This window comes from Apium graveolens, chromosome 10, assembly GCF_009905375.1.
Source record: "Apium graveolens cultivar Ventura chromosome 10, ASM990537v1, whole genome shotgun sequence".
NCBI classification, from domain to species: domain Eukaryota; kingdom Viridiplantae; phylum Streptophyta; class Magnoliopsida; order Apiales; family Apiaceae; genus Apium; species Apium graveolens.
In genome coordinates this window covers 202,345,328-202,358,221 of record NC_133656.1, presented here as the reverse complement: position 1 = coordinate 202,358,221, position 12,894 = coordinate 202,345,328, and the positions used below count along the sequence as shown (strand labels likewise).

Below are 12,894 nucleotides of genomic sequence, written 5' to 3'. Positions count from 1 at the left end.
GAACATAGCATCAGAATCTACTCGATTTAAAAAATACAAAATTTATGTAGTATGACATCAACCTTACCACGCACAATAACATACTGTAAAGTACATATCCCATGTATAAATAGTAGATATGCATGTATTTGTTAACTAAACATCGTCGCAAATAATTTAACAACATTATATTGACATTTCAACACGATAAATTTGTGATTGACCCGAAATATATTCTACATCATATACAACAAAATTTCATCACCTTACACTCAAATATATATGAACTCCATAAATTATAATAATCAACAATTTATTTGACTTATGGATCATGCACAATAAAAAATATTTGTTATCACCAGTATTATGAAGCCTGCAAAAAAGCTAAAAATTATAACATAATAAATCATCAATTTAGAGTCTATATATTCATTAAATATGAATTATCAACAATGCTATTTTTTGTACAGTTTAATTAAATTATTAGGAACTATATTTTATTTATTAATCATAAAAAAAATAAAAAAAATTATACGCATAATTTTGACATATTACTAGAAAACAGCTTGTGTCTCGCACGGGTTATAATGCTAGATATTTGATTGAGAAGTCTTTACATGTATAACCTATATTTGTGTTCACTTTCCCAAACTAACATAATTTGTTCAATTCTTCCCAAAATGACCTACTTTTTTCAACTATTCCCAAAGTAACCTAACTTTTATATTTTCTAACATTTAGTTATAATTATAAATTATACAATTATTAATTTATACATATATTGAATTAAACAACTCAATAAACTACAATACATACACATAGACGTAACATTTTTATTTAAACCGAAGATATTACATTAATGGTTAGTAAAATTAAATAACTTAATAAACTAAGAACTTAAAATTAAATTAAAAATATTACATTAAAGATCTTTTTGAGGATAACGTGCACTATTTCTCGTGTGACCTTATTACCCATATTTTACACAAATTTTACCAGTCTGAGAGTTATCCATTTATGTGCAAATTTTTTGACTTTGACCTTTGCTGTGCTTTATCTTCTTTGTCTTCCTCCAATCCTCATTAGGTACGATTATTTCATATATCTCCCAATTATTTGCTATTAGAAATGTCCAATATGTTTGATGCAGTATTGGGGAAAATTCATATCCCACATCTCATAATTTTGGTAGAGTATGATATGGTTCAGTGTATTGCTTCCAATCTAAATTACATATCATATAAGCAGCAACTATATGAGAATAAGGAGAGTGATATATGTGTGATTTTCCACAAGAACAATATCATTTAGAGATATCTATATGATGTTTGTTGCCACCTTTCCAAAATCTCTTATGTGTTTTGTATCTTGCAGTTGTCACCTCAAATACCCCTCTTTCTTGATTGTATGGAATAATCTTATATGCAGATACCTTTTCTTAAATATTTTGAAAGAGCTTTCTCGAATTCTTGCAATATATATAACCATTTTGAAGATCGTTCAGTGTTTAAGTTTGTCTTTCAACATCAAGTTTGATACTCCGATAATATATGTACTCAACCATTGAAGTGACTGAGAGATGACGAGTGGATCGTAATTGACCATTATATGTTTCAACCATATTTGTTGTTGCTTGACCATGGTGATATCCTCCATCACGAGACAGAGTCCACATCTTTAGTGGAATATTTCGTAGTCATTTTTCATCAGTCCAAATCTTTAGAATCCCTTATGTGATCAGACTTAATTGACACGATGGCAGATTGCTTATCTTCAAAACACTGACCTTCAAAAATACTACTACCAAGAGGATTAACACTAGAGGAACTAGAAAAATCACCTGAGTTATTAGTGACATTGTTGTAGGTAAAAGCCTCTGTTGTAAATCACGGGACAATAGGTACATGTGTTCCGACTGTTGTGCTTGGATTGTCTTCTTCTTTATCGTCAGAACTTGCTGATTGTCGAATCTGAATTGGAATTGTCTTCATCTTCACCATCAGTTTCATCACTTTCGGACTCGTGTAGATAGATTAAGTGATCAGTTTCACTTAAGTTGAATACTGCACTTGTTCTTTCCATCATATCTATAAAACTCTAATTATTCATTTGCAAATTAATTTGCTTTGTTTTTCTATCATTTATTTGTTATAGATTGGTTTGTATTTATAGGAATTTTAGAGATAGGATAAAAGTAAATTTGTTCTATGTTTTGAGTTGTTGTCAAGATTACATTGATATCAACAACTTTTAGATATTTCATTAAACTTTAAAGATAAAACATTAGCTCAATATCTTCATTTATATTGGTTATCCAGATTTCATATTTGATCATATCTGATATCAATAATGTAGTGTGGTCTATTTCAAAAAATATAGTATGATGGGGTCTATATTGTTAGGACTTTAAAATACTATAGTTACACATAATATTTTTTTTGAGATTTTTAATTTGTTCCAAAGTAGAACGTCAGTATTTGAATACCGAAGAAAAAAAATGAAAAAAAATATGTCAAAACATGTTTTTTAAAGCCCTAATATACATCCACCAACAAGTTTTTTTTTTAATTGCTCAAACAAGAAATATGCGAAACAAAATAGAAAAAAAATTATAATATGTATTTATGAATTACTGTATTTTAATATTTTTATTTTGTTATTGAAGATGTTATATTAAAAAATAATTCAGTATATATATAAATTAATATTATTGTATAATTTATAATTATAGCTAAATATTAGAAAATATAAAAATTATGTTAGCTTGGGAAAAATTGAAAAAAATAGGTTATTTTTTAAAAAAAAAAAATTGGGAAAGTGAACACAAAAATAGATCGGGAGAGACTTCTTTGATTGATACACCGTCCCTTTAACTGGTACAAGACTGGGAGTACAAGATAATAATAGTGAAAAGTGAAAGATACCTGATGCTGAAATTAGATACATGTTCAATTCGCAATTATTGAGGTATACTTATTTCTTGACCATGCCGTCTAGATTACTCCTTTAAGATTCAAAGACCCACTTGAGTTGGTAGGATACATACGCCTTGTTGGATGGCTAAGCCTTAGCTCCTATCTGCTGAAGGCCGAAGCTCCTTTCATATTACTAGTTAGTGGCGGAACCAGGATTTCGAGATAGCGGAGACTAAAACCAGCAGAACTAGATCCTGGTAGCCGAGACTAAAACAATATACTATTAAAAGTTGTATATTTACTAATTTTAAAAAATCACGCCTCACAAAAATAAGATTTTTATTAATTTTCGAAGATCACACTGGGCCTAGCATAAACCATTTTCGAAGATCACAAGGGACTGTAGTATTTGGTCAGCAGTTTGGTTTGGGTTGGCAACTAAAATTTGTCACCATTCTTCCAGTCCAGTCATCTGGATTGTATTCATATAAACATCTCTATCAGTATGCGTATGTGCATGTTCTTTGCGTGGAGGTTATCAGTGGCCCTCCATGTATAGCTTGTAGCTCTCGCTCTCTTTTAGTTTTCTTGCCACAAAATACCAGCATTTTATTGTCTCGTTCGGAATTTATTACACTTGGAAATATTGCAATTCAGCTACACGATATATACAGAACTGCATATCTGGAGAATTGAAACTAAGTAATATACCAAGAGAGATGTGAAATACAATACTGATCAGAATCAATTTTGATCCATTTCATTGAGAGGAAACACAAATGAAAGAATATGAATATTGTGATATTGATAAGACTTGGTACATAATCTGTCTCCTGTCTAAATCACTAACATTTGCAGTATGCTACTTTACATTCCTACCCTCTGAAATTCCCCATTTTCTTAATTAAACATGGGAAAATTACTTGCTTAATCACTACATATGACATGAAAAATTACACGGTCCAACTCTATGGCTGTACTAGAAAGAATTATAAAACAGTTTACAAGGGTGTTGTTGGCCAACCTCATGGAAGCTTTCTCAATGGAAATTGATCATGTTGTAGGCACCCAAGATTAGAACTTGTGCGGGTAAAAGAAATACAATCACCACATGCATGTGCCGTGATGTTAGAAGCTTAGTGAGCCGTCTGAAAGATTCCCTCCCGGTATGAAGGACACCAGCAAAGTTGAATTGTTCATTATTCGAGCTAGTTGATGCAACAGGACTAGTCACGGCTATATCCTCATTTAAGTTACTTCGGGAAATAAGGGGCCACAAAAACTTTCTTCGGTGTACCCTTTTAGTCTTCCGTACTTGGTTGAGCTCTTGGCGGATAAAATTCTGTATAGATTTTAAGTATGAGGTCATGTCATGATCTCTTAGAATGGCTCCTTCCGAACCATAAGAAGATCGGTCACTCAGGATCTCAAGAGGGTGGGGATTATTTAAAAATGCAACTTGTGCTGCTCGAATATGCTTCTCTGCCTCTTCAGTAGCATCAGAAATTGGACAAGTTAACAGATATAAACCACTACCTGAAGGAAGGAGCTCGTGGTGTGGAGAAAAATTCTCATCTGGTTGTAAAATTAAAAACTCCCCCATTGGAAAGTACAGCAACCCCTGTTATGCAAAAAAAGAAACAAATATATAAATAACTGAACATATATTCTTCTGAATCGATTAAAAAACTCCGTTTAAAATTCTCATAGATAAAGAAAACACATTACATTATCCTGGAGGCATGGATGACCCCTGAATTTGCCATTTACAGCCTTGAGAAGTTCTGTCACATGAGTGGGATAGTTGCAAGAGAAAGCTCGGGGTACAATGTCACGATGCATGCAAATTGATTGTACATGACTCTTGGGTAAACCAAGCTTCTGAAGCAAACGATCTCCTCCGCACATAATTGATGGCGCCCCAAAAGTTACTACAGGAAGTAGTAGAGAAGGAGGGACATCGCCCCTGATCAATAACATAAGGTTCACCAGCATTGATAAACTTCCTCCAAGAGAGTGCCCAGTAAAACGGAACATGGCATGATCGCCATGATTTTGTACATGACTACGAACTTCAGGCAACATCTGTTCATAGATTCCCTTTGCAGCCTCGTAGATACCTCTATGAACAAGCGCGTCCAGGCCCTACAGATTATTAAAAGGAAAACAAAACACATTACTCAAAGTTTTGAGTTAACTTATTTCTGATTTAACATGTGTTTTCCTATTTATTCAAAGTAAAGACAAAGATTTAATTTATAGAGGACCTTAAATACAAAATCATTGACAGTAACTATCAACTGTAATAATGCACTAAGCAAGTAAGCAACTACTAATAATAGAATATTACACTAACCTCAAACTTGACAGGCTCAAATAGTAGATTTGCTTGCCATGAAGCCAACGACTCGGACCCCTGCAATTAATGCATCAACTGAGTAAGTACAGTGCCAAAACTAGCTACTTTCACCTCTAGCTCTAAGCTGGATACATGTATTATAAACTGTTATTTCAAACTTAAATAGCAGAGTAAGTTCAAGTGTAACTATTTGAAACGTCATTGAAGACAGAAAGTCAATTTGTCTCATAATTTTCAAGATATGTAAATATTCAATAATTATTAAGATCCGAGCCCTACCTGTATAACAAAGAATCTTGTAGTTGTTTGATCATCGTCACACACAAACCACTCACAAGGTGTAGAGCTTGTTGAATTGAGATCATCAGCAACAGCCTGCTTCACTTCCTCCTTCGCAGCCACAACAGATGTTACAGAATCAGTTGTAGCAATTAGAGAGGCCACATCCCCATTCATCATGTCGACATTGTTCAGCATACCAACTTTGCCTACATTATCCTTGGACAAGTCGTCCGTCACTTCGGCGTTGGAGGGTTTGAAGGGAAGCAAGTTGGTTGTATGATACAGCAAATATGATGCAGCAGAAGCTGCAATTCGATAAGCAACGTATGCACTTAGTTGATTCTCACGCTCCTTTTCTTCATCAGCTTTCCCCATGTCCTTTGGCTTTTCTTCTGTTTTTGGAACCCCAGTGGCCTCTTTTTCCTCGGAACTTTCAGCTATGTCATTCTCCTTTTCAAGAACCTCAGATTTACCCTTCTCTTTGTTTTGAGAGACAGCTGAATTCATCTCTTTGTTTTGAGAGTCAGCTGAACCCTTCTCTTTCTCTTGAATCTCTTTCGAATCCTTCTCTCTCTCAGCTTTCAATGCCTGCTCTTGTTTCTCCACCGATGAAGTCACAAAATGAAATCCATGATATTTCAACAGATTTCCTGGCTGTACAAACCAAACAAATCAATCAGGTATAACACGTAAAACTCATCCTGTTGCATATAGGATGATTATTCAATCCAAAACAGATCAAATTATCATAATCACGATATCAACTCAATAACACATAATATTCCATCGACAACCAGGCAATAAAAATCAGAGTTAGATAGGTATGAAATTCATCACAACGATTCCAGATTCCCAATCCATAGCAAAAACACACCAGAACACAAAAGCTACACCTAAAATACCTCTCAAACCAAAACCAACATCTTTAAATTCGCGAAACTCAGTACAATCAAGAAACCTTAAACACCCAAACCTCATCAAACTTTTCAACATTTCATTTCATAATTTCATCACAAACACAATTAACAACCTAAAACCAAGTCAAACTCCAATATTATCATCACTAAATCATCATTTGTCAACATTTCATTTCATTATTTCATCACAAACACAACTAACAACCTAAAAACCAACATTCACGCGACAAATTTAAATAATTTTTTTTTAAAAAAAAAACGTTACCAAACGACACAAATGCATAAAAGTACACCTCACCTCAATCCTCGGAATCGAATAAGCCAAGCTCCCCAAATAAGACAATTGAGCATACAATCTAGCTTCCCCCAAATTTACCCTCCTCAACATTTTCGAAAACAACCCTTTATCAACCACAACATTCCCCTCCTCACCCTCATCACACACTCCACATTCTTCACCAAAACACTCACTCTCCTCATCAATTTCATTACTTTTTCCCTCAAAATCATCACTTTTTTCATCATTCCTCTCTCTCAATGCCCTCAACTGCAAAATCTTCAAAACCCAATTCTCATCTCTCCCATCTCTCTCATCTCTCCCACAATCTCTCTCCTCTCTCCCATCTCTCCCACTATCTCTCTCCTCCTCATCATCATCCTCTTCATTTATCGAGACGACGTCATTATGTGAAACAGCTTTAAGCATTTCTCTCCGAACTGGCCAGAGAGATTTAAAGGGGTAATTCATCGAAAAACTCCATTTTGACGACAACCCATTCGCCGGTGATCGACCGGAAGTCGCCGGAATTTTCGCCGGAGTTTTACGGACGTCGGAAACGATGATCTGGGCCGTCATTAAACATGTCTTTAAGCATAACCCATCCATTTTCTTGAATTTTTACGTGATCAGTTACGTGAACATATACATACATGCAAACAACAAATATATATATACAGGTTTGTGTTTGTGCGTATATATAACTCTATGTATATTTTGTGAAGAAGTGGGAGATAATTCCGGTGAGCTAACGTATCAATAATATTGAAATGTGATGAAATTTGTTTTGTGTTTGATCTAAAATATATTGTGTTTTTGTGTGTATTTTTTGTATTATTTGATTTTGTTGATGTGTGTTTCTTGATTGTGTGTATAAGTTTCTTGGTCTTTTTGTATTTTGTGAGTAGGAAATTCTTGAATGTATGTTTAAGCAGCCATTATTTAAGAAAAAACTCAGAAAAAAATAGTTTTATGCAATATAAAGTGAGAAATAAAATCTCACTTTGAAAATAAAAAATTACTAAAATTTTGAGTTCCCTGAATATTTTGTAAATAATTTTATAAATAATAATGAATATTTTATGAATAATAATTTGGAGTTGTGCGTTTAGGGATGAAAAGGTGTTTATGTGGGTGTGTTGATTTTGTGTGTTGGCTTGGGTTTGTGTATATAATAATTATTACAATTATACTCTTTGAATTTTTTTATAGCGAGGGTCTTAGAAAAGAAGGAAGAGAGTGCTTTCTAATTTGGGTTTTCTTGTTCACCATAACTTTGCCAGAAAGGAAAAAATAAATAATGCAACCTAAATTGATCTGTACGATGTCGTTTGAAGGTACTGATATTGTCGTTTTGTGGACTAAGGCGTGCCGTGAGAGTATTGAGCTTTTTTAGGGGATGAGAGTCGACACGTGGCACGGGTAGGAATGGGCCCACATGATTTGTCCAATAGATATTTGAGAAGTTGAAACGTTTCAAATCAATCGGGAAAGGCGTGACGTGTACAACTTTTTTGATGCAATCCTTATATAATGATTATCAGGAAATTGGTAAACTATAATTTTGTCATATTTAATTTTTATTTAATTTTGGATAAATTTCATTTATTTTAATAATATTTTTTTTGTTATATTACATTAATTCATTAAATGCAATAAATCTCAAATATTTTTACAATTTTTTCCCAGATTTTATAAATGATAACTTTTCTCGCAATAACATAGTACCTTGAGAGCCGACAATTTCGTACACAATACGATAACACGACACGATAATTACGAGTTTGAGTTGACATTTTTTGTACACGAACACAAAAGTACACGGTCAAATTTAGTATTGGTTTTGGGTTTATCCTGAGTACATGACAAGAAACGAAAATAAATGAAATAAATAAATATTTTAAAAAATCTAGTAAAATTATATAAATACATACTCCCTATGTCCCTCCCATTTGTTTACACTTTATTTTTTGGTATGTCCATTCCAATTATTTACATTTTAAAGTTTTCCAAAAATAATAAAGTTTTTATAATTTTTAAAATAACTACATCCACTATTTTTCTCCACTATACCCACTTTATACATATAATATTAATCGGTCCCACTAATTTACTCAATTTTTTACCGGGTGTATATCTTTTTTTTGACGAACAATCAGATTTTATTGAATATAAAACATAAGAATACAGTCGGAACAAATCCCCAAACTGACAACTACAACCTGATTGTAAAACAAAAATCGAGCTAAACAAATAGCCGTTTTGTTTTCAGATTGCTTAACAGATAGAATATGAATATTCTTGATAATAAAAATGATTACAAAAGTTTCTCGAACAATCCAGTCGACGCCACTATCACTGAAAATAGTAGAATCACAATTGACCTGCGCACATAAAAAACTGGTGATTAACCAGTGTTCATATCCATCAGTTACATCAACTGAGCCTGGGGTACAGATGCCCCATATATTGAACAATCATTTATTGTGCGAGGTGAGCTCTTGCGATAAGTACCATAATTCCAGATTTGAAGCGGGTTGCTCAAATCTCCTAATACACCGTAAAAATCATTCTTAATGTAATATTACAACGAATCAAAAAAGTAACAAGACATACACCCAAAAATTGGGGACAATCAACGACCAAAAAAGATGGGTACGGTAACAAGATCACACCCAAAAGGATTTAAATCTCGATTTTATTGAAAACTATTATAATAGAAATTAAAGATTTAGAAATGGAGTAAACGGGACGAAAGGATGGATGAGACGGATGTGAATTTGATGGAAGGAGGAGATGGTGAAGAATGGATGATTGTTATGAATGACGACTGACTCTCATTGGGGCTTTTTATATAGTTTTGTTATTTTTACCGGGAGTATATCTTACTACATATAATTTTTGCACAAAAATAGATTCAAATATAAATTTCACAAGACTTGACTGCACTTAAGTCTTTATAACTTATTGACTTAAGATTTGACTTATAATAATTTAATATTTAAATATATATTATATTTATTTTAATTTTGTTATTAATTTTAAATTAGACAAAATACGACATGAAACATACACGAAATTAGGTACATGAACACGAAACGAAACGAATCATTAATGGTTAGAATTTGAATTAGACATTCATGACATGAAACATGAAAATACACAATATAAAAATATACAAAACGAACGAATTACCAACTCTAGACCCGGCATACATTCACAAGTGTCAACAAATTAAATTTCAACATTTGTATTTTCACCAGATTTTGTAATTTACCTGGTATTACTTTTCATTTAGTTAATTTTGGTGTTAATGTTCCGAAAGACAGATGTTACATCAATATTTTATCTTTTATCATTCTTATTTCACGTAATTAAGAGAAATTATAAGATTTCTAAAATTTCTCCAAAATTTTCCCCAGAACGTGAGTATCAACATATATCGGTCACTTACTCATTATATTAGTTCACGTGTTGTAACATTAATCTCACCATCTCACTAATAAAAACGTAACATATATTATTTTTGAAAAAAATAGGATTTATTTTGAAACATCCAAAAATTTTGAAACAAATTTATAATGTCTAATCATTATAATTGGTATTGTGGTATGGGCCATCGGGTGTGTCTAGGAAGGAATTTAAACATGGCCTCTCGCTTTACGGTCCACAAGTTGCAAGAAATGAAGCAGGAACTAGAAATGAGGCCCAAGGTCCAAGAAAATTAACAACGTATTCAATCGGAAAAAAAATTAAAATTGATCTGCAGGTCCATAATGAACTAGAGATGCACAAAAGTTCCGCCGGATTTTGACCGAGCCTTAAAAATGACCGGGCTTTGACCGTGCCGGACTTTTCGGACTTTGACTTTGACTGGGCCGGGCTTTCCGGAAATGTCAGAGCCCGTTTGGGCCCTCGAGGCGGGCCTAACCGGGTTTTTTTCGGGCCGGATCGGATTGGACCGAGTTTTTTTCTAATTTAAATCGGATCGAGTATTATTAGAGATTGCGAAAAATACATGTGTTAGCAACTAGATCATCGTAAAAATGTATTAGTTTACATGGAATATTTTATGAAAACATTACTTCGTTGAAAACATTTAAGTTCGGCAAAAAATAACATATTTATAAAATAATATGTTTTATCATATTGTTATGATAACAATGATATCATTGTTATGATAGCAATGATATCATTGTCATTGTTATGATAACAATGATATCCAAATATTCATAACAATGATATCCAAATATATATAATGTACTTATTATATCTTCTTTCATTATTTATGCAACGAAGTATATAAATAATATTATTAATCACAGATATGTAAATATATATGTGTTTAAAGTATTATTTATATTTATAGTAAATGTGAATTTATAAATATATAAGAAAATATATTAGAATAATCAGATTATAACCAGGCTTTTTCGAGCTTTTAATCGGGTCAGGCCGGGCCGAAGCCCGGACTTTTAATCGGGCCGGACTTTACCTAAAAATATAGGGTCCGTCGAGGCCCGAAGCCCGGGCCGGTACCCGGCCGGTTTTTGACCGGACCGGATTTGACTGGGCCGGATTTGACCGGGTTTTGACCGGATCGGGCCGGATCAGATTTTCGGACCCGGGCTTTTTGTGCATCTCTATAATAAACAAAAACCAAAAAAGAAATAGACGCAAGGCCTATAAACGAACCTAATTGTTCAATAAGCACGTTTGACTTCGAAACTCGACTTCGATTTATTTTACAAGTTCGAGCAAAAATATAAATTTAGTAATATTATAATACAGTGTCCAGTTTATTATAAATTGTTCAAGTTTGGTGAAAATTTGTAAAAATTGAGTTTTGGTCGTTCATTCCATTGCTCTGGATATTCTTAGTTCTAATTCTTTTTGAACGAATTTTTGGTTAAGGGATAAGTAGCACATAATTTAAAACCATATAATAAATTTACCATAAAGTGACAAAATAACTTTACATAATAATTTCTTAAAATTTTTATACTCTTAATTTTTATCTAGCGAAATTGTATCTCCAGCGAGTGAAGCAACACCCGGGTCTTATAGTTACGGACGAAACTCGCATTTAAATGCATCATTATTAAGTAAAATTAGTTCTTATGCAGATGCCCATTTATGTTATAATTACTTTTTGAAAATATATTTTAAATTAGCTTAATTTGAATATATAGTAATATTATATTTATAATATGTAATAACGAGAATAGAATAAAGTTAAGAATAAAGAAACTTAAAAAGTAATATCACCCAAACTACAAATATTAATTATCAACTTTTTATTAAATATAAAAATATAATAATGAACATTTGTGTAAACAAAATTAATTTTTGAAAAGGATAAAATTAATAAAAAAGAGAAAAATTAAAAAATATTAATTTAAGAATATTAAAATGAGCAAAAAGAAAAACGAGAAATGGGTAGGAAGAGAACTAATGGAGTTAATAAATGAGAGAAAGACATTGAAAGTAAATTAAATAAGAATGAGATTATTAGTGAAAAATGAATGACACTTTGACATATAGAATTTGATGATATAAATTTTTTAAGGAGAGTTTGACACATAAATTATACTAATTATTTTTAAAAAAATATTTTAAATTACCTTAATTTGAATATATAATAATACTATATTTATAATATTTAATAATGAGAATAAAATAAAATTATAAATAAAAAACTTGCAAAATAATATCACCCAGACCATAAAGATTGACTATCAACCTTTTATTAAATATAAAAATATAATAATGAATATTTGTCTAAATAAAATTAATATTTGAAAAAGATAAAATGAGTGAAAGAAAGTGAATTACTAAAAATTATTAATTTGACTAGTAATATAGCCCGTGCTTCGCACACGGGAATTTCTTGCAATATACAAAATTTATTTTAAATTTTTTTTAGTGCAATATCGCTAAATTCATCATACCTTTGTATTGTTAAAAAAAATGCAAAGATTGGAATATGTGTCTGATACTTGAATTAGTATGTTGAAACACATAATTAATTATTTACAATTATAGAAATGTACATGGAGTAAATTTTAAATTTGTTTAAAATATTTTTAAATTAATTATGTTAGTGAAATTACATCACTAAAATAAATTGTGCGTGCATTACTGTATAATAATTGAAAGACATAA

At 31.8% G+C, this 12,894-nt stretch overlaps 1 protein-coding gene across 1 annotated transcript; it reads right to left on the bottom strand.

Moving 5' to 3' along the window:
• Positions 1 to 3,629: 3,629 nt before the first annotated feature.
• On the bottom strand, positions 3,630 to 7,649 carry LOC141692497 (phospholipase A1 PLIP2, chloroplastic). Its single transcript, XM_074497363.1, has 5 exons — positions 6,751 to 7,649; positions 5,533 to 6,189; positions 5,251 to 5,310; positions 4,623 to 5,039; positions 3,630 to 4,515 (listed from the first exon to the last, which is right to left on the bottom strand). The coding sequence occupies exons 1-5, from the start codon at positions 7,336 to 7,338 to the stop codon at positions 3,934 to 3,936; spliced, it is 2,304 nt and encodes a 767-aa protein (XP_074353464.1). The 5' UTR covers positions 7,339 to 7,649; the 3' UTR covers positions 3,630 to 3,933.
• Between the last annotated feature and the right edge of the window lie 5,245 nt (positions 7,650 to 12,894).

Excerpts from the sequence above, each read along its gene's own strand:
- LOC141692497 (XM_074497363.1), bottom strand. The coding sequence starts at position 7,338 with ATGGATGGGTTATGCTTAAAGACATGTTTAATGACGGCCCAGATCATC. Across the intron at positions 6,190-6,750 it reads ATTCGATTCCGAGGATTGAG|CCAGGAAATCTGTTGAAATA; the intron begins GTGAGGTGTACT and ends TGGTTTGTACAG. Across the intron at positions 5,311-5,532 it reads CAAGATTCTTTGTTATACAG|GGGTCCGAGTCGTTGGCTTC; the intron begins GTAGGGCTCGGA and ends CATTAATTGCAG.